The 23284-nt window shown below is 40.2% G+C and overlaps 1 protein-coding gene across 4 annotated transcripts in view; it reads left to right on the forward strand.

Annotated features, from left to right (window-relative positions):
* The window catches only part of LOC137286265 (uncharacterized), a 40132-nt gene extending 18983 nt beyond the window's left edge, over positions 1-21149 (forward strand). Inside the window, exons 12-29 of one of the 4 annotated variants that reach the window (XM_067818020.1) lie at positions 5609-5688; positions 5814-5898; positions 8179-8340; positions 8682-8725; positions 8871-8955; positions 10727-10894; positions 11604-11683; positions 11831-11915; positions 13112-13273; positions 13639-13682; positions 13828-13912; positions 14287-14454; positions 15239-15370; positions 15401-16732; positions 17570-17628; positions 18378-18462; positions 18748-18951; positions 20879-21149. In XM_067818020.1, the coding sequence (XP_067674121.1) occupies positions 5609-5688; positions 5814-5898; positions 8179-8340; positions 8682-8725; positions 8871-8955; positions 10727-10894; positions 11604-11683; positions 11831-11915; positions 13112-13273; positions 13639-13682; positions 13828-13912; positions 14287-14454; positions 15239-15370; positions 15401-16732; positions 17570-17628; positions 18378-18462; positions 18748-18951; positions 20879-21036 (3218 nt within the window). In that variant the 3' untranslated portion in view covers positions 21037-21149. Of the gene's footprint in view, positions 1-5608; positions 5689-5813; positions 5899-8178; positions 8341-8681; positions 8726-8870; positions 8956-10726; positions 10895-11603; positions 11684-11830; positions 11916-13111; positions 13274-13638; positions 13683-13827; positions 13913-14286; positions 14455-15238; positions 16733-17569; positions 17629-18377; positions 18463-18747; positions 18952-20878 lie in introns of all 4 variants that reach the window. The other 3 variants (XM_067818021.1, XM_067818018.1, XM_067818019.1) reach the window with 3 other exon arrangements.
* The last annotated feature ends 2135 nt before the right edge of the window (positions 21150-23284 follow it).

Below are 23284 nucleotides of genomic sequence, written 5' to 3' on the forward strand. Positions count from 1 at the left end.
GTTACATAGATACTATACATTTCACGAAGATGATGTTATGTTACATAGATACTATACATATCACCAAGATGATGTTATGTTACAGAGATACTATACATTTCACGAAGATGATGTTATGTTACATAGATACTATACATATCACCAAGATGATGTTATGTTACAGAGATACTATACATTTCACGAAGATGATGTTATGTTACATAGATACTATACATTTCATGAAGACGATGCTATGTTATATAGATACTATACATTTCACGAAGATGATGTTTTGTTACATAGATACTATACATTTCACGAAGATGATGTTATGTTACATAGATACTATACATATCACCAAGATGATGTTATGTTACAGAGATACTATACATTTCACGAAGATGATGTTATGTTACATAGATACTATACATTTCATGAAGACGATGCTATGTTATATAGATACTATACATTTCATGAAGACGATGCTATGTTATATAGATACTATACATTTCATGAAGACGATGCTATGTTATATAGATACTATACATTTCATGAAGACGATGCTATGTTATATAGATACTATACATTTCATGAAGACGATGCTATGTTATATAGATACTATACATTTCACGAAGATGATGTTTTGTTACATAGATACTATACATTTCACGAAGATGATGTTATGTTACATAGATACTATACATATCACCAAGATGATGTTATGTTACAGAGATACTATACATTTCACGAAGATGATGTTATGTTACATAGATACTATACATTTCATGAAGACGATGCTATGTTATATAGATACTATACATTTCATGAAGACGATGCTATGTTATATAGATACTATACATTTCATGAAGACGATGCTATGTTATATAGATACTATACATTTCATGAAGACGATGCTATGTTATATAGATACTATACATTTCATGAAGACGATGCTATGTTATATAGATACTATACATTTCATGAAGACGATGCTATGTTATATAGATACTATACATTTCATGAAGACGATGCTATGTTATATAGATACTATACATTTCACGAAGATGATGTTTTGTTACATAGATACTATACATTTCACGAAGATGATGTTATGTTACATAGATACTATACATATCACCAAGATGATGTTATGTTACAGAGATACTATACATTTCACGAAGATGATGTTATGTTACATAGATACTATACATTTCATGAAGACGATGCTATGTTATATAGATACTATACATTTCATGAAGACGATGCTATGTTATATAGATACTATACATTTCATGAAGACGATGCTATGTTATATAGATACTATACATTTCATGAAGACGATGCTATGTTATATAGATACTATACATTTCACGAAGACGATGCTATGTTATATAGATACTATACATATCACCAAGATGATGTTATGTTACAGAGATACTATACATTTCACGAAGATGATGTTATGTTACATAGATACTATACATTTCATGAAGACGATGCTATGTTATATAGATACTATACATTTCATGAAGACGATGCTATGTTATATAGATACTATACATTTCATGAAGACGATGCTATGTTATATAGATACTATACATTTCATGAAGACGATGCTATGTTATATAGATACTATACATTTCATGAAGATGATGTTATGTTACATAGATACTATACATTTCATGAAGACGATGATGTGAATGTTGATTCACAGAAGTCTCACAATTCAACTGAAACAGATTTGTCCAGAAACGTTTAGACATATGTTACGCATTTCAACTGTTTATCGTTAATGGAAGAGTTTATGGCGATTGTATATGGCGATTGTATATGGCGATTTACAAAGGAAATATATATATAGTGTGCGAATCAAGGTGCTAGTGTCAATGACCATATTATGTGCTCGCATGATGTCTTCCAGTACATCGGCTTGTTAAATATTGGGGATTGGCATTACTTTGACCATTTACCTCTTGAATTAACTTGCAATTTCCCCGTATTAATCACAGCATGAAAGATGGTAATGGGTATACAAGTATTAAATGTGGAAAGATACTTTACGATAATTTCGCAAAAGGTAACTCACAATGTCTTTGAGAGGAATTGTACTCGAAACAATTGGTACAGATGTACATGGAGCCATAAATGACTGTGTAGACCTTCATTTTACTTCAGATAATTGTTTGCTTGAAGACGTCAATCACTAACACCGAACAGATTGTAGAAATGCTCGTCATGCATTGCTCGTAAACGCCTTCGTAGAGTTTTTCGTAGCAATTATGATAGAAGGAAACATTGCGAAAATAGAAATAAATATATAGATCGTTGTCGAAAATATAAGTTTGATAGTAGAATGTGCAGACAAGAAAGGTTAGAAAGATCTTAAAACAGCCCGTCTGCATATTGGAAACATATCCGTCATATAAGAAAAAAAGAAATACGTGGAGAAAATGCATTTGTAAAACTCCAAGGTTCAATCACTTCAAGGGTGTGTGTATATTCAGATGGTTAGATGTTAGCCTCGACATCCCATGATGTAATGAATACTGTTGATTCCAACTATAATTGTTATACAAAAGAAGATCAGTTTCTGCCAGAGAGCTCTGTTGCTGAATGGGAAATATTATAAGGGGCAATCATCTTAAAGCTAGGAATGCTGCTGGACCTGACGATATTATACTGGAAATAAGAAATTGTTCTAAATTCGGAATTATGCCTTTCCCTACGAAATGTTTCAATAAACTGTTTGAACATGGAATGTTTCCCAGCAGCTGGTCAAGCTCTATCATAATTCCACTTCATAAAAGGGGGAACAGAAACGATCCAGATAATTATCGGTATATATCACTAAAGAAAATATATTGAGGAAAGTGTTTACTTTGATAATGGCCAATACAATTTTAAACTGGGCGAATATGCGTGATAAGATTCCTGAATCCCACCCAGGATTTGAAAAGGGATATTCTACTACGGATCACATGTTTACTGTGTACGCACTGCTCTAAGAAACATTATCAAAAAGAAGCATAAGTTGTACAAAGATTTGGTAGATTTCACAAAGAAACATTCGACTTGGTCAATCGTCCTAAACGGGTTTACAATGGAAAATGATAATCATTCTGAAATCAGTGGATTCTGATCTTCGTTCTTGTGCGCGTCGCAAAGACGGGGTTGCAGATTTTTTCGGTTGCTCACTTGGTTTAAGACAATGTCCGTTTTTAAGTACACGGTAATTTTCCTTCTTCATTGGTGATTAATATCATGATATCATTTTAGGTGGAAAGCATAATATTCAAATGTACCCGGATGTTGTAGAAGTCCTTACTCTCCTGTTTACTGATGACGTTATTTTATTCTTCAAAGGCATTTAGAAGCTGGCGAACTTGGATTAAATTAGAAATCATAGATCCTTATCAAGGCCTTATTAACTCTTAAAAAGATTCATTCTATGAGTCCTATTAGCTGTAACCATTCACTACTAATTCTATTATGTTTAAGTATTCATGTTAGCTACTGGTATTATGTTGTCATATCATTGTGACGTCATAAGCATTGTGAGGTCATGGGCAGAGTTAACAGTTAAGCCTTACTGTTCAGTTCAGCTCAACCTGATGAGGGGGCTAGGATAAGCCCCGAAACGTCGTAAAATAAACTCAAGAAATTGCAATCCATTAAATGTGTCCTGTGTGACGTTATTTTAGTTTCGGATACTGTGGTCGGTTCACAAAATCAATTAAAAGTCTTAGAAAGCTGTACTAAAGAATGGAAGTTAGCAGTTAATTCAAACAAGACGGAAATTACAATAATTTTTAGGGGTGGTCCTGTGGCCACAAGCAAACACTGGTTTTATGATGGTCAATTGATTAATGAATCTGTAAAGGCTTTTTGTTTTCAAACAGAATGAATTTGACTAAATACATCCAGAACCTAGCTTTACGTGGAAAAAAGGTTTCAAATACAGGTGTAATTGGTTAAGTTAGAACCATGTCACCCAATGTGATTTTTAAGATATTTAATACTCAGATTCAAGACATTTGATTATATGGATCTGGTGTTTTCTTTTGTATGGAAAGAGTTCATCATTTAGCCTGTAAATGTACCACAATGTAAGCCTGAACACACCTAACTGCGTGGCACATGGTGAATGTCGCAAATGTCCTGTGTGTATTAATTCTCAAATATGATATTTAAAATATTGATTTAAGATTCTTAATATACACTAACAACCTCTGCCAAAACTTGATTACAACTGAAAATTAAAACAACAATGCCTTATAAGTTGTTTCAAAGGCATTTTAGAAGTTGGAGGAATCAAACTAGAAGTGCTTTATGGTTCAACTTCTTTATTATACAAGGTCACAACGTTTCGAGACAGATTCTAGTCTCTTCTTCAGGTGAGGTGAGGAAAAAAAAACTGAAGGGTTGTAGTATTTATACACATAACAGTAGACCGATAACAATGGGTAACAAGATATACAGGTTTGTATTGATTGATGTACAGGCTTCGATTGATTGATGTACAGGCTTCAACTTATGTACAGGCTTCAACTGATTGGTGTACCGGCTTGTGTTGATTAGGTTAACGAGTTACAGGTAAAGATGTTTGGATAAAGATTAGTCACTGAGGATAAGGTGGTTCCATGCATTGGGTAAGTAAACACCTCCGTCTCTGTTGATTGAGGGCTTTTTCCGCTTGATTGCAATGGCTTCTAGGAGCTTCCGTTTTTTGAAGTCACTGGCGTTCCTAACTAATATCCTGGTGTTGTCCCAAACAATCTTGTGATTGGGGTTGTGCATGATGTGTTCACATGCGGCAGACTTCTGATCCAAATTTTGAACTGATGTTTTGTGCTCTTTTAACCTGATAGTCAGTGGTCGACTAGTACAATCGAAGCCTGTACATCAATCAATACAAACCTGTATATCTTGTTACCCATTGTTATCGGTCTACTGTTATGTGTATAAATACTACAACCCTTCAGTTTTTTTTCCTCACCTCACCTGAAGAAGAGACTAGAATCTGTCTCGAAACGTTGTGACCTTGTATAATAAAGTAGTTGAACCATAAAGCACTTCTAGTTTGAACAATGCCTTATGTTCACAATCCAATGCTACGTACCGCCATACATAAACATACAGAATTAGGCCAATTCTCATACAGTAACAACTGAACTAAACAGGTGTAATTCAAACTTATTAAACATTTAGCACCAGACAAGAACAACTTGTCAACCTACGTTGACTAGAGATTTCCTTCAAGGGAAGGGAGGCAGCTCTGCGGAATCTGCCTGACAACAGATTGCAATATATTCTTAAAAGTAGATAGTATGGGAAAACATTCTTGGTCAACTGATGTCAGATATGTATTATTCTCTCACGGTTTCGGTTTCATATTGTTGTGCCTGACAGTTGGCGATGTGAATAGATCTATTAATGAATTTCTTGTTAGATCAATAGATGTGTTAAATCACGAATGGAAATCCACCTTAGATTCAAGCCTCCTACATAAATATTACAGGCTTTAAAAAAAAACGCTATTCCAATGGGATTAACTTCAGGGGACAGTTACGAAACACACAAATAATGTATTCATGATGAATAGTATACGCAACTGCGTTTTGTCTTCCAGTGCCAACACCAGGTCCTACACCAAGTCCTACACCAGGTCCTACAAGAGGAGCAGGGTCAGTCGATCCGTGTAAACCTGGTGTAAGTACATTTACCAAGCATCAATGCCATATCGCTTTCGAGAAAGTGATAATCATGTCTTAAGGAAATTAATGATAATATGCCTTCTAATGAGTAAATATTTCATCATCTTTCTCTGTATGCAGCTAAATGTGAACTGTACAGCAGGCAAGTGCCGACTGGTAGCTGACTGTGACCGCTGGCCGTGTTTTGCGCTCCCAACCTGTGTTGGTACGATCTTTTGCCTTGCTATTCTTTGTTTGATGTATATGTATGTCTGTGTGTGCGTGCGTATGTGTAAGAGTGAGAGGGCGTGTAAGTGTGTATATGTATGTATGTGGGCGTGGTAGATACTTAACGGTAAAAGGTACAAACGAAGAAAGGTTAAACTTAAGGATTGAATCGCCTTTCTTGACCCAGTTGGCGTGTTATCTGACTTATGGCCACATAAATTGAATGTTAACCTGCGTCAGAACACAGACTGGTGCTCTCGCAGTCAGCTGCGTCCAAGTGTATGCATACATAAAGATAGTTTCATCCGGGAAGCGTGTTGTAAAGAGATTTCGTATCTATGATGGCACCAGTATTGAACCTCAAAGCTTTGAAAAATACATTCAGTAATCATCTTACTAGCCTGGAGAAATACAGACACCATTCATTTGATTAGTCTTGATAAAAACGACATCATTCATCTGTCTGGTCTTGAGAAGCGCAGCCATTAGTCATGCGACTAGTGAGAAATACAGACATTGGCCATGTGACTAGCCTTGTTAAACACAGGCATTGCTCATCTGCCTGACCTTGAGAAATACAGGCATTGCTCATCTGACTGACCTTAAGAAACACAGGCATTGCACATCTGACTGACTTTGAGAAACACAGGCATGGCTCATGTGACTGACCTTTAGAAAGACAGGCATTACTCTTATGACTCGTTTTGTGAAGCACAGGCATTAGTCATCAGAGGCGTTTTCATCACAGTGAACACCATTCCAGTGGTTATTCCAACTTCCTCTATGTCGGGATTCTGCCACGACAAGATTCAGGACAAAATGTTGCGGTGAATCTTCCACTATGTTAAACTGAACAGGTGGTCATCAGTGGATGGTCATGTCCAAGTAGTTTCATGTGCAGATACAGGTGGTCATCAGTGGTTGGTCATGTCCAGATAGTTTCATGTACAGACACAGGTTTATCAATGCTTGGTCATGTCCAGGTAGTTTCATGTACAGATACAGGTGGTCATCAGTGGTTGGTCATGTCCAGATAGTTTCATGTACAGACACAGGTTTATCAATGCTTGGTCATGTCCAGGTAGTTTCATGTACAGATACAGGTGGTCATCAGTGGTTGGTCATGTCCAGATAGTTTCATGTACAGACAGGTTTATCAATGCTTGGTCATGTCCAGGTAGTTTCATGTACAGATACAGGTGGTCATCAGTGGTTGGTCATGTCCAGATAGTTTCATGTACAGACACAGGTTTATCAATGCTTGGTCATGTCCAGGTAGTTTCATGTACAGATACAGGTGGTCATCAGTGGTTGGTCATGTCCAGATAGTTTCATGTACAGACACAGGTTTATCAATGCTTGGTCATGTCCAGGTAGTTTCATGTACAGATACAGGTGGTCATCAGTGGTTGGTCATGTCCAGATAGTTTCATGTACAGACACAGGTTTATCAATGCTTGGTCATGTCCAGGTAGTTTCATGTACAGATACAGGTGGTCATCAGTGGTTGGTCATGTCCAGATAGTTTCATGTACAGACACAGGTTTATCAATGCTTGGTCATGTCCAGGTAGTTTCATGTACAGATACAGGTGGTCATCAGTGGTTGGTCATGTCCAGATAGTTTCATGTACAGACACAGGTTTATCAATGCTTGGTCATGTCCAGGTAGTTTCATGTACAGATACAGGTGGTCATCAGTGGTTGGTCATGTCCAGATAGTTTCATGTACAGACACAGGTTTATCAATGCTTGGTCATGTCCAGGTAGTTTCATGTACAGATACAGGTGGTCATCAGTGGTTGGTCATGTTCAGATAGTTTCATGTACAGACACAGGTTTATCAATGCTTGGTCATGTCCAGGTAGTTTCATGTACAGATACAGGTGGTCATCAGTGGTTGGTCATGTCCAGATAGTTTCATGTACAGACACAGGTTTATCAATGCTTGGTCATGTCCAGGTAGTTTCATGTACAGATACAGGTGGTCATCAGTGGTTGGTCATGTCCAGATAGTTTCATGTACAGACACAGGTTTATCAATGCTTGGTCATGTCCAGGTAGTTTCATGTACAGATACAGGTGGTCATCAGTGGTTGGTCATGTTCAGATAGTTTCATGTACAGACACAGGTTTATCAATGCTTGGTCATGTCCAGGTAGTTTCATGTACAGATACAGGTGGTCATCAGTGGTTGGTCATGTCCAGATAGTTTTATGTACAGATAAAGGTGGCCATAAATACACATGCCAGTTGCCGTATGTTTCTTCCTGTCACAGATCCATCTCCAGCACCATCAGTACAGTGCCCTGTGGGAAAGCCTGCGCTTAATGCCTCTGGCGACGAAATCTCATGTAGAGAGGGAAATACATGCCCATTCAATACTGAGTGTTTTAGAGGAGCTGTCTGCTGTATCCGAGTGCCAGGAATCAGCCCACCAGGTGTGTGTTTCTATTGGGTACCCAAGTTCTTTCTCAATTAGATTGTTTGGTGCCACAGCTATGTTCGATGTTAACATTGTCTTATTATGAGATTGCATAAGATGATCGCATTTCAGCTCTTGGAGTTTTATGTAACATAACACACCTCATAATTTGGGCCTGGAAAAGGTACACTAGCGTGAAGAAGGATTAATGAAGTATTGACTGTAAACATACGCTGTGTCAATTTCTAGTAGGTTCTGTGACAATCTTATGTAAAGTCACATCATTCTACTGTGGAATGTAAATGTATACTTCAGCAGACAGTAAGTATCTAACTGTCTCCCTCTCTCTGTCTGCAGCACGTCCCCGGCCCCCAGTCCTGGTGGATCCCTGCACTCCAGGTGTAAGTTATACAACGTTTATATCAGGACTTCTTTCTTAACATACCTTTCCTCATTTCTCTGGCATTTTCATCTTTTTAAAATACTGTAACATATACTCTAGTAGACAACAATACAATTGTCATGACGTTTGTTTATTGTGTCCAGGTGAATGTCAACTGCACAAGAGGTGTCTGTCGACTTGTTCAGGACTGTCGACTACCTAGTTGTCCGGTAGTTCCAACTTGCATTGGTAGGTCCTGACTAACTAATGCGCGATGGCATCTCTATAAATGACAGTTTGGAAGCTGTAGAAATACCTGACGGCAGTACAGATGTGTGGAATTACTTCACAGATGTTTTTGTATGTGCGCCATGATACTATTCTAAAACAACTATCAGTGTATCAATGTTTGCAAGACAAACAAATCTCAAAAGCTGTTATTGCATATCTATCATAACGTCACATTGAAACGACAGAGAACTAAACTGCACAAAAAATAGAAACGCATAGGTAGTATCTTTCCATGTAACTTTCCGGATTTGAATCATTGATGTCTATGTAATTTAGTATATCTATAGTGAGCGCTGTCTGCAAACATTCCCGAGTTTGAATACATTATCATTGAGGACAACTCGCCAAACCACAACAAACATTGTTTTCCTCAATGCATGCAATAAATTGTGCACGGGAAGAAATTCATTCGTTACCGTTTGCACGGACATTCCATACATCACTTCCAATAAAAGTCGGTTGGGGGAGAGAGAGAGGTTTCAAGGCTCTTGCGACAGTTGACAATCTTAAATGTGGTGTTAAAGTCATGCCTTGGTCATTTGGAGGCTGGGGAGTCTCAGTCTGCGATTGCAAGGCAACTACATGTGTTCACCACAGCGTCCTCCACAACATCGGTAGTGCCAGGACTCAGTACAATTTCTGATCAGACTGTGAGGAACCGCTTACGTGAGGCTGGTATTCGTTCCAGAAGACCTTTGCGAGGACCTGTCCTTACACGTCAACATCGGCAACAACGCAGACAGTGGTGTCGACAACATCTCCCATAGCCATTGCAAATGTGGAGAACTCTTATCTTCAGTGATGAGTCACGTAACATGTTACGACATCCCGACGGAAGAGCACGTGTTTATCGTAACGAACGCCACGCTACAAATTGTGTACAAGAAGTGGACAGATTTGGTGGTGACAGTGTCATGGTTGGGGCTTGAATCTCATACAGTGGCAGGTCAGATCATATTCACGTCCAGGGCAATTTGACAGCTCGACCTTACCGTGGTGAAATTATCACGCCTCATGTCCTTCCTTTCATGAATCACCAGAAAGTCATTTTTCAACATGATAACGTTCGGCCGCATACCACAAGAATAACCAGAGGTTTCCTTGCACAGAACAACGTTCAGGTTCTTGATAGGTTCTCACGATCACCAGATCTTAACCCTATTTAACATCTGTGGGACGAATTGGATCGTCGTGTGCGACAGCGTGACCCTCAGCCACAGACGTTACCTACTCTGTTTGTGGCCTTGAGGGAAGAGTACCAAGTCCTTCCCAGGCACTTCATCCGGAATCTGGTCCAGTCTATGGGATGCCGATGCCAGACAACCATTGATGTTAATGGTGGCCACACAAGATACTGACTGCTCTGCGACCTGGACTTTGGACACTTGTTATTTGTGACGTGCAGTTTCTTGCAGCATTGGACCGTTAATGTTCATTCAGGTTTTCTTCACGACTGCCCTGAATTACTGAACCTTAAGTGTATAAACCGATAACAATTTTCAGCTATGAGTTTCTTTCTTTTAGTAGTATAGAAACTCTCTTCAGTTTATCATTATTTGCACCATAAAAGAGTTCAAGATGATTAGTTAAATTGTCTTTCGATGGATTTAGAAATACTTTTACTGAAATATGGTTATTCATCATTTCTCCCCGCCAAAGCTGCACGCACAAAGACATACACATATCAACAGTGTTGGTATCCAGTTCATGGCTGTTTCTCATCTCTCAGACCCGTCTCCACCATATCCTGACGTCTGCCCTGTGGGTACACCTGCACTAGACAGATACCTCCAGCAGCTGTATTGTGGTCGAGGAGGGAGAAGATGTCCACCAAATACTTATTGTGTCATTGGTCGTGGGGATGAATATGCTGTCTGCTGTTTTAGTTCTCGTCCAGGTGTGTTCTTCAAACAAACATTAATAATTATGTTTTGCTAAACCCTCCCTTTTGAAATCAGTTCATCTACCGGCATTTTCCTTTACCACGACTATGTATGTTTCTCTAGCAAGTACAAATTTGGCTTCCTCCAACAGGTGAGATTGTTAGTGGTTGTATTGTTAGAGGTTAAAGTACTGATGATACGTAAGTCCCCCAAATATCGAAGGAAACTTAAACATACCAGATCTTTTATGTGTAGTATTTTTATGCCTTTAAATTATGGCTAAATGTCCCTAAAATCGCTGGGGGTTGATGGATCGTGTAGATGCAACTAAGGTCCATGCTGGCACCATGTACTGTGATGTACTTTCAGCTGTTGACCTAGGTCCTGTTTGTATTTTGTATCCTCTTCTAACGGATGCTCGCTGTCCTGACTGATGCAGGTTAATTGCGCAGATCGATGTCCATGGTGTTGAGCAAAAGATTGCTAGTTTGAGCCTCGATTATTTACTGACCGGCCCCATATAGCTGGAATATTGCAGAGTGTGTCGTTAAACAACAAACAAACGGTGCGTTCCTCAACGCCATATCAGAATGTTATTCTACCGGGTATGAATATGATCTTCAACAATAACGACAATCTGTTCTAATATTAAGGGACATTTATCGCAAACAAAAAGTGCCCTTTTTATACAAAAATGAATTCAACTTCGTTTCCCCTTACCAGTTTCACCAACACCAGCCACACCTAGACCAGCTCCATTGCCAATACCAAGCTCAAGCACTGGAGATCCATGTGAACCTGGGGTAAGTACACACGGATTTGTCAGACAATCATACCCAAGAATATCATCCTGAGAAGGATTGATAAGAATTACTGATATATTTTGGATTTATGTAATCCTGTGTAATTCATTCGACACGTGTTGGTGCACAATGTTTCTCTGTACGCAGGTAAATGTGAACTGTACAAGAAGCGAGTGCCGACTGGTAGCTGACTGCGACTACTGGCCGTGTTTTGCGCGCCCAGAATGTGTTGGTACGGTATATGCCTTGATATTCCTTGGTCGATGCACAATGATAATCCCCACTTTTTTATATTTGGGTCGTGCATTTCTTACTTTTGCTTGATTGTGATACTAATCGTGATTTGAAGGCTTGAAGCATGATTTTACAATCACCGACCTTTCATTGCACTACCATAAGCATATGTTTATACTTCACGCAGCCATTTCAGTTTTGCGATAAGGTGTCTGGACGTTTCCAATAACTTATAACATAAATGCTTCTGATACAACCTTATGGAAATGCTACTGCATTGGGAATGTTTCATTCAAAAAGAATTTATTCCCTTTAATCAAAAGTTCTATGTGTTTTTAAGAAAATAGGTGGCCAGATCTGGGTTTGTGAATTTCAAATACACCTTTCTTATATTATGGGTCAGTGAAAAACAGAACAGGCATATACACAAGCAGGAAATGAAACCACACGTCTTTTATGACATAACGGTATACGAACCAGGACAATATAAAACATACAAGTCTAAAATATTCAATATTATGTATTAACGAAAGAACAAGATACAATGATTCACAACAGAGGTTTCTAGTACAATGCAACTGAATCAAATCTAACGTAATGGGTCACAGATATAATATCAACTCACCAAAATCTTGGTTTGAGAGTGAGGAACAGTTGTATTGAATATTACACGGCGAGCGGTCAGTCGTGAATGTAGGTCGATGTTGACAAACACACGAACAGGCAGACAGATGTAGATAAGCCGAATGATGACACAACTCCAGTATAACTGCGAGTCTGTGTGTGTGGTCCGTCAACAGGGCAACCAACCTTATTATGCACAGTCATTGATTCTTGAGCATTTCAGCGTTTAATAAAGAACTTAACTCATGTAATGAAACGTCTTATGAGTTTTTAAGAAAATATCTTCACAAAGCTAGGTTTGGGGTTTTCAAAGACACATTTCTTACATGATGGCTCAATGACATACAAGACAAGCCTGTACATTAGCAGGAAATAAGAGTACATGTCATTCCTGTCGTAGTCATAGTAGCATCAGCCTCCAAAGATGAATGCAGTTACATGTTTGATTTATTCAGGTAACTGGCCTTGTCAAAACAGTTTCATATACAGAGATAGACTTTTGGGAGAAGGTTGTGATGTGATGGTTTCCGATACAAGTATAAATTGTCGAGCTTGTTTCTCCTTTTGCAGATCCATCTCCAGCACCCCTACTTCAGTGTCCTGTGGGAAAGCCTGCGCTGAATGGTTCGCTTGTTGAAATCTCGTGCAGAGACGGGTATGCATGCCCCTTCAATACTGATTGTTTTAGAGGAGCTGTCTGTTGTGTCCGAGTGCCAGGAATCAGCCCACCAGGTGTGTTGACCTGTTGCTTCTCAATCAACTTGTTTGGTGCCACAGCCATGTTTGATGTTAACTTTGTCTTATCAGTATGAAACTGCAGAAGGTGTTCCTATTTCAGGTGTTAGATTTAATGTAATGTAAGACACCTCATGATTCAGACATAATAAAGATGCAATTGCGAGTACAATGATCAGAGAAAGATTGACTGTAAACATAGACAATCTCAATTTCTAGTAGGTTCTGTGACAATCTTATGTAAAGGTAACTCATTCTACTGTACACATGTAAATGTATACTTCATGATCAGCAGACAGTAACTCTCTCTCTCTCTCTCTCTCTCTCTCTCTCTCTCTCTCTCTCTCTCTCTCTCTCTGCAGCACGTCCCCGGCCCCCAGTCCTGGTGGATCCCTGCACTCCAGGTGTACGTTATACAACGTTTATATCAGGACTTCTTTCTTAACATACCTTTCCTTATTTCTCTGGCATTTTCATCTTTTTAAAATACTGTAACATATAATCTAGTGGTCAACAACACAATTGCAACGAGGTTTGTTTATTGTGTCCAGGTGAATGTCAACTGCACAAGAGGTGTCTGTCGACTTGTTGAGGACTGTCGACTACCTAGTTGTCCGGTAGTTCCAACTTGCATTGGTAGGTCCCGACTAACACTAATTCACGGTGACATAGTTTGTTCGGTTGTTTGTTTATTTTTGGGTTATTTTTACTTTTTGTGTTGTCGAAATCAATAAGGACAAAACAGATGTCTAGGCTTACTAAGGAAAAATCAAGAATATCTAATATGAAGTCTAATTGAAACAAACGAGAAATAAGAGACTTTTCAATGTATCATTGTTTGCAAACCAAAAACGTTAAATTTCTAGATAGCTAATATTGTCTTTAGAGAGATTTAGAAATACTTTCAATGAAAAATGATTCTTTAACATTTCCCCTCGCCCATGTGACACGCAGAAACCATTACATCCAAAATGTTGGTATCCAGTTCATGACAGTTTCTCATCTCTCAGACCCGCCTCCACCGTATCCTGACGTCTGCCCTGTGGGTACACCTGCACTAGACAGAGACCTTCAGCAGCTGTATTGTGGTCGAGGAGGGAGAAGATGTCCACTAAATACTTACTGTGTCCAAGGGTCTGGACGTGAATACGCCGTATGCTGTTTTGGCTCTGGTCCAGGTGTGTTCTTCAAACAAACATCAATATATTCTCCTGACAGTTAGGTAATAGCCATTTTGCCTACCAGTATATTTTTCTACTAGATTTCCGACCACTTGTCTACAAGCATGTTATTGTTCAAGTTATCGGTCCATTTGTCTACGAGGAATACGTATGCTCCTTTCCTGGGTATCAGAATGTTCTTCTGGCAAAGTATCATTAGTATGCTCTTCTACCAAAACTGTGTTCGACGGGAGATATCATGTGAGATCATTTGATATCTCCTAGGAGTTATGATTTTGTGAGTGGATTTTATACAATGTCCTGACAATGCTTTGACGTCCTGAACTCGATAAAGTCACAATGCTATGACATCGCGGCACTGCAAGTCTGATGGTAGTAGAGAGTTGAGAGGTGCACATTTTTCACTGAAAACTAATAAAGAATGGGCTTTTCTTATGATAAATGGAATCTCACTCTCGTGTCTACTGGTATCAGTTATATCAACACTCGCTGAAGAAAGGTGAAAATATCCTATTAGTAACTTTATCAACTTTTGATGTTGCAATTGATATCGGAAGACGCTTGGTTGAGATTATCTATGTCGCCCGGTAACAGATCTCTCGTACATGGTTTGCATAGCCGATGTCATTCGCCATTTTCATGTTTTGTGTTTTACATTAGAAAATGTATTTCATTTAAAGTAGATATAATAGATTGGAGTTCTAGATAATCAGCAGAACGTCATAAAGACTTATTCATCCTATAGCAATTATTAATCACAGTTCACATCACTTCCCCTCAGGTCCAAGTTCAAGTTCAGGCTCAGACTCAGGCTCTGGCTCAGGATTTGGTTCAGGACTAGGCTCAGGAGCAATCTCTACCTCTGGCTCAGGCTCAGGATCAACCTTTAGCTCTGGTTCAAGCTTTAGCTCAGGTTCGGGTTCAAGCTCCAGCTTTAGCTCAGGCTCAGGTTCGGACTCAGACTCAAGTTCAGGATCAAGTTCAGGATTAGGCTCAAGCGCAGGATCAAGCTTCAGCTCGGGCTCAGGCTCAGGCTCAGAACCAAGCTCAAGCGCAGGCGCAAGTTTCAGCTCTGGCGTAGCATCAATCTTTAGCTCAGACTCAGGCTCAGGCTCAGGATCGGGCACCAGCTTTAGTTCAGGCTCAGGTTCGGGCTCAGGCTCAAGTTCAGACTCAGACTCAGGCTCAAGCACAGGTTCAAGTTTCAGCTCGGGTTCAGGCTCAGGCTCAGGCTTAGACTCAGGCTCTAGCACTAGCACTAGCTCTAGGTCTAGCTCTAGCTCTAGCTCAAGCTTAAGCTCAGGCTCAAGCCTTAGCTCAGGTTCGGGTACAAGCTCCACCTTCACCTCAGGCTCAAGCACAAACTCAGGTTCGGGCTCAGGCTTAAGTTCAGGATCAAGCTCAGGACCAAGCTCAAGCGCAGGCGCAAGTTTCAGCTCGGGCTTAGCATCAATCTTTAGCTCAGGCTCAGGATCAGGATCGGGCACCAGCTTTAGTTCAGGCTCAGGTTCGGGCTCAAGCTCAAGTGCAGGCTCAGGCTCAGGCTCAGGCTCAAGCGCAGGTTCAAGTTTCAGCTCGGGTTCAGGCTCAGACTCAGGCTCAGGCTCTAGCTCAAGCTTACGCTCAGGCTCAAGCCTTAGCTCAGGTTCGGGTACAAGCTCCACCTTCACCTCAGACTCAAGCACAAACTCAGGTTCGGGCTCAGGCTTAAGTTCAGGATCAAGCTCAGGACCAAGTTCAAGCGCTGGCACAAGTTTCAGCTCGGGCTTAGCATCAGTCTTTAGTTCAGGCTCAGGTTCGACCTCATCCTCAAGTTCAGGCTCAGGCTCAAGTTCAGGTTCAGGTTCAGGTTCAAGCCCCACCTTTAGCTCAGGCTCAAGCACAAGCTCAGGCTCGGGCTCAAGCTTAAGTTCAGGATCAAGTTCAGGTTCAAGCTCTAGCTCAGGCACAAGCTTCAGCTCAGACATAGCGTCAAGCTTTAGCTCAGGCTCGGGTTCAAGCTTTAGTTCAGGCTCAGGCACAAGCTCAGCTTCGGGCTCAGACTCAAGTTCAGGATCAGGCTTAAACGCAGGTTCAAGCTTCAGCTCGGGCTCAATCTTTAGCTCAGACTCAGGCTCAAGTTCAGATTTGGGCGCAGACTCAAGTTCAGGATCAGACCGAGATTCAGACCAAGACTCCTTCTCAAGTTCACTCTTAAACACAGGATCAGGACCAGTTTCAGGTTTGGGGTCAGGAACAGGAAGAGGAGCGCGTTATGACACTGATTCAGGCTCAGGTATTAGCAAATATCTCGTGTGATTAGTTAAACTTAAAGAGTCATCTGAAAATCACATCTTCCACCACAGGTGAAAAAAAAACAGCCTGCATGTGTTGACGGAGGGTTCCAGTAAATTTGTGCCTGAGAATGGCTAAAGTATTGGCAAAGACGTGCTGTTATTGTATGTGTACTGTACTGGGATACCCAGAGATGGTGATATAATAAATCTGGGCAAGGGGTCCATCTTCGTATCAGATGAAACATGGTCCATGGTCTTTGGACTCTCGCTGCACTCGTATAGTTATGCTGAGTACATCTGCTTCAAAGATGGCTACTTGAACATAAGGTGCCGTATACACATTTCTCTGTCGAATATTACATGAGATTTATATACATACCAAGTATAAAATGTATGATATAAAAATATATGATATGATGCTGCGGAAATGTTAGGCGAAAATAATTGGGAACACCAATATATATTTGGAAAAGCTTCAGACGGTTTAGAGGTATCGTAATAACTTGTATTTACAAATACAGGAATTATTGCTACAGATATGAAAGTACTGTACTTCAAAACAAAATATCTCTTCCAATCCTGCTTATACAACAATATCAAACATAGGTTTCTCTTGGCAAAAAATTGACAGTCATGCGACCATATAACAGTCATTTCTGATTTTCACCTCTCAAAATAGGTAACATTTTTTAGCAAAACAAAAAGCATGCTTTTCCAAAAGCGCATACATCCTGTTTTAAGCAAAGGCGCATGTCAAGAATGCGTTTGATTTAAAGTAAAAGTACTAAGCCAAATTCGTTTTCTTTAAACATAAATCAAATAGTTTGGCTTTACAGTTGGTATTTCTCCAGATGGATCCCTTGGCAGTCTGCTGCAAGACCCCTGTACCCCCGGGGTAAGTAGGACAATGCAGCAGTCGGGTTGTTTTATAGCTGTGGCGACACCTGCATGCATTCCGTGTCCATGTGTCTAAGTACTATGATACACAAACATGGAATACTTCACTTCTATTATGATTTGCTAACAGCATGAATGCATTTGAACTTACTCCCTGCTCAACGCAGGCTCCACCAAAACCCCGCTCCACCTACAATGCGCATAAGGCCTATATGTACTCCACACATACAGCTCAATCATCTCATGTACACCACACACACGCCACGCATACATGCACTAACACTCCCTATATAACGCACGAACGCACGCACTCCCTACACAATGCACATACCTCTAAAACACTCCCTATATAATGCACAGCCCTCCACAAACTAACCCTATACAATGTCCAGGCACTCACGGGTAGTCCATATTCAATGCTCATACTTCCATAAACACTCCATGTACGATCCACAGTCCTCCACAAACACTCCATGTACGATCCACAGTCCTCCACAAACACTCCATGTACGACCCACAGTCCTCCACAAACACTCCATATACGATCCACAGTCCTCCACAAACACTCCATCCATATGCAATGCACAGACCTCTAGAAGAATTTCCTATGCAATGCATAGACCTCCACATACGTTCCACATGAACCTGTGTGTGCGTCCATATCTCAAGTAACACCAATGCCCTGCTCATTGAACCCTGGAGTCATTTTATGCCTTTTTGCGATAATGTACTATGTTTTCTGTGCAGTTGAATGTCAACTGCACCGCAGGCGTTTGTCGACTACTGGCATGGTGTTTATACAACTTTTGTCCGGCAGTGCCAACCTGTGTTAGTAAGTACAACACGCCATCCCTTTACCGATTTAGTTTTTACGTATAGATTGTTCATGTATATAAATCTGATAAGAAGAAGAGAACATGGGTCTAGAGGCAGTAGAAAAGATAAACCTAGGTAAAGAAAGTCTGGGATTGTTTTGAGAACAGAGGTGGAGTCAGTTTAACTTTTCATGGTAAACAACATGCAGCAAAGTTACAAAAGGACATACAATATCATTTATTGAATATCACCTGCGTTTTGAATGAATGTGATAGACTTTTATGGTTTAAAATATCAACAGGTGACTCTCCTGCACCGTCTGGGACATGTCCAGTTGGCCTGCCAGCCCTGAACTACTTTGGTAACGAGGTATCCTGTAGAACCAACTTCCAGTGCCCCAGTAACACCTACTGTAAAAGCCCTGGTATCTGCTGCTACCGAGGACCAATAGCTGATCCTCGAATTTCAAGATTCTGGGTCAAATATCTCAAACGAGGGCGCTCAGGTAATCATTATTATGTGTCATCCAATCATCCATCCATCTAATCACCACTGTGTCATCTCATCATCCATGTGTCATCTAATCACCACTGTGTCATCTCATCATCCATCCATCTAATCACCACTGTGTCATCTCATCATCCTTGTGTCATCTAATCACCACTGTGTCATCTCATCATCCATGTGTCATCTAATCACCACTGTGTCATCTCATCATCCATGTGTCATCTAATCACCACTGTGTCATCCAATCATCCATCCATCTAATCACCACTGTGTCATTTCATCATCCTTGTGTCATCTAATCACCACTGTGTCATCTCATCATCCATGTGTCATCTAATCACCACTGTGTCATCTCATCATCCATCCATCTAATCACCACTGTGTCATCTCATCATCCATGTGTCATCTAATCACCACTGTGTCATCGCATCATCCTTGTGTCATCTAATCACCACCGTGTCATCTCATCATCCATGTGTCATCTAATCACCACTGTGTCATCTCATCATCCATGTGTCATCTAATCACCACTGTGTCATCTCATCATCCATCCATCTAATCACCACTGTGTCATCTCATCATCCTTGTGTCATCTAATCACCACTGTGTCATCTCATCATCCTTGTGTCATCTAATCACCACTGTGTCATCTCATCATCCATGTGTCATCTAATCACCACTGTGTCATCTCATCATCCATCCATCTAATCACCACTGTGTCATCTCATCATCCTTGTGTCATCTAATCACCACTGTGTCATCTAATCACCACTGTGTCATCTCATCATCCATGTGTCATCTAATCACCGCTGTGTCATCGCATCATCCATGTGTCATCTAATCACCACTGTGTCATCTCATCATCCATGTGTCATCTAATCACCACTGTGTCATCTAATCACCACTGTGTCATCTCATCATCTATGTGTCATCTAATCACCACTGTGTCATCTAATCACCACTGTGTCATCTCATCATCCATATGTCATCTAATCACCACTGTGTCATCTCATCATCCATGTGTCATCTAATCACCACTGTGTCATCTCATCATCCATGTGTCATCTAATCACCACTATGTCATCTCATCATCCATGTGTCATGAAATTATCATTATATTTTATCTAGTCATCCGTTTGTGTCATGTCACCATCTTGTTGCGTTATCTTGTATGCCATCTAATTATCCTTATGTGTTGTCTAATCATCCTTGTATGTAATCTCGTCATTCATTTGTATTATCTGGTGTACCTTGGGTGTTATCTAACCATCCTTGCGTGTTATGTAATTATCCTTTAGTGGTTTCATGTCATCCTTATTTGTCATGTCGTCATCCTTGTGTGTCATCGCATCATCATGGTGTGTTATCTTGTCATCCTTCTGTACAATCGTATCTTGTGATTTGTGTTATCAGTTCATCCTTGCTTGTGTTAACAGCACTCTTGTGTATAACAGGAACATTATTGATTGCAACCGTATTATCAGTATGTGTCTTCCAGTCACCTTTCTGTGCAGTGTTACGGTCTTTTGGTGTGCTCTGATAATATTCTTACGCGATATTATCATTCTTTTAATGTCAACCCGTCTGCTTTGTGTTACGTGTAACGATTCTTGTGTATCCTCTAATCATCTTCGTGTGCTGTGTTATCATTCTAGTGTGTAATCCAGTCATCTTTGCATGTCATCTTACCATCCTTTCATGCATTCTTATCATTCGTGCGTGTCATCTAATCGTCTTGGTTTGCTGTCTAATAATCCTTGTGTGTTTTCCAGACACACTTATGTGTCATCTAATCATCTTGTAATGGCATGTGTTGTTTCGAAATTGATGGAAGTGTCACGTAAAAGTGGAAAATGACTTTTTTTACTGTGGCACTTATCTAATTGTCCGAGTCTAATCAGACTGATCATATTTCCTTTCTGCAGACAAACGTGTTGAGAAGCCTGGCAGTTGCCCCGCCGTGACATCAGGATGGGCTGGAGTATGTGTTAACCAGTGTTTCTGTGACAACGACTGTAATGGGAATCTGAAATGCTGCAGCAATGGGTGTGGTCGCACGTGTAAAAAGCCCTGCTTTGAATAACCATCATGGGGAACGTTTATTATAGCTATCTTTACTTATCAAACTATCAGCACTTATGTTTGCAGTGGTTTGCTTGTTAATGTCCACATTAGAAGTAAACATTCACATGTGTATTGATGGTACTGTTATTGTCATACAAGACAGAGGTGTACTCACGACACCTTGGACATGGGCTACAGCCATGCGTCTCATGTTCTATTCTGAAACGTTCATAATACTATAAGATGATCTGGAGGTTTAAGGTGACAGCTTGGCTTGTACTCGATCTTTGTCTTGTCTAGTAGCCTCCTGTAACTAGCATTACCCTGGCCGATGTGACGGTAAATGTACCCACGTTACAAATGACTATCACTAATCTGTATAACAATATGTACCCGAAATGCGCCGTACAAAGTTACGTTGGTGTGTTATGACGGACCCCATCTGTAATGGACAACAGGAATGTTGTTTTCAAGGCTTCTGTAACTTGACGGAACAGACGGTTAGATCGGGAATCCAGTCTTCTGAGTTTTGTGGGTGGGAACGTGTCTTTGTTAGCGAAGATATATTTTCCTCCCTCAACCACAACCTAGCATATCCTCTACCATTTTTAACGACGCGTTGTGCAATCTCATATGGAGACAACAGTTGGCAGACATCAGTAAATACTGTTCTTTAATGTGAATCATTAAATGTTTCAAACAAACAAACAATGAACATTCAATTCATGATTTTACATACAGTCTTAGGTTTATAGTCTAAGTGTCAGTACACTTAGTCCAATATGGGACAGCACCAGTAGGTAAAAGCCTTTACACCAAGCCTGATGAATGGGTCCAAGTATGAACAACCCCTGACAATAGGCTGTAGCAGCATTTATACCTGTCCTTCCATATAATAGGAATATAATAGGAGATATGACAGTAATATCACTGTCAACACACCGGGAAGAGTATCGCCCGGACTGACGAGGTAAACTGTGAGATATATATTAATGGACCATGTTTCGTGAGAGTCCAGTAAATGATCGAGTCTGGACCAGACAAACCAGTATTTGTTATTTCACTAAGGTTGCCATCTCTATCTTCAACGCTTGACTTGCCCCTGCACGTGTTTTTGAGGGTGACACTGGTTGCGCAGAATAGGCTGACATATTCATAGAATGACATGCTTATGACAGATCCATAACGTACAATGTGCTTCTTGTAGATATTTGCAATGATGGAAAGGGATGTATACTAATGTACCTGGGAATATATTTACTTATCGCCACACAGCACGATGATCAATGAGTTACCTTTCAACGAGCTGCATAATGCGTGCCATCGCCTCCGTATTCTGTAGGACTATCGCACGCAGACACTACGAATTTTCAGAAATACATACCGTCATGTTAAGGTTACAGGATCTTTTCTCCAACATGGTTTGAGGACAAATCGATTACACGACACAACATCGGTTTGCAAAGTTGCCATCTTTCCTATTTTCTAACATTTCTTACTCGCGGAACACCCCGTCGTGTACTCGTCATCCCCACGATGATATTGTGCACTAACAGCATGATGAGACGACAGGGAGACACACTTGGCGTTCATCAACCTGATGCATTATGCATGGTGATTATATAGGTGTTACAATTTGAGCATATCTAATCAGCTACAGATGTGACGTGTCTGTGTTTCGTGACAAATGTCAACTGCCAGCCCCCTCTCAACAATGCTTATCGCTGATTGTTTACAGGTTTCCGAGCAGAAAAGTAACATCCTCTGTTGTTATAAAACATTACAGTGTGTAAAGCTGCTTATCTAGACATGTTTAACGCCGGTCGGTGCAAGGCAGACGATAGGATGTTTCAGCAATTTAGACGTAAGTGAAAATATCACGGCTGATACAGTCTGATGTACGCCTCTTGTAGCAGTTTTACTCGAGTCGATCCATGTGTAGCTCTGAGTTAATATATAAACATATGAAATAGTTATTTTATTTATGAAAAAAACGTCTTTAATAGATATGGGCTATTCTTCCTAATTATTGAAGTCACCATGCACAACATAAATCATGGATAATGTAAAATCCTGACTGTAGGCAACAGTCACGAAAGAAAAGAAACTGACATAACAGATGTGAGCATAAGCCTGTGTGTTTTACTAGTTCAGACAACAGACCGCAAACCTGTCAGCGGGGTCGATGTTACAGAAACTTTGCACAGGACAGTTCACCCTGGAGGGACCACGCCCACAGAACAATAGGGTTTGTCCATCACTACTCT

Source organism: Haliotis asinina, chromosome 6 (assembly GCF_037392515.1).
Source record: "Haliotis asinina isolate JCU_RB_2024 chromosome 6, JCU_Hal_asi_v2, whole genome shotgun sequence".
Taxonomy (NCBI): domain Eukaryota; kingdom Metazoa; phylum Mollusca; class Gastropoda; order Lepetellida; family Haliotidae; genus Haliotis; species Haliotis asinina.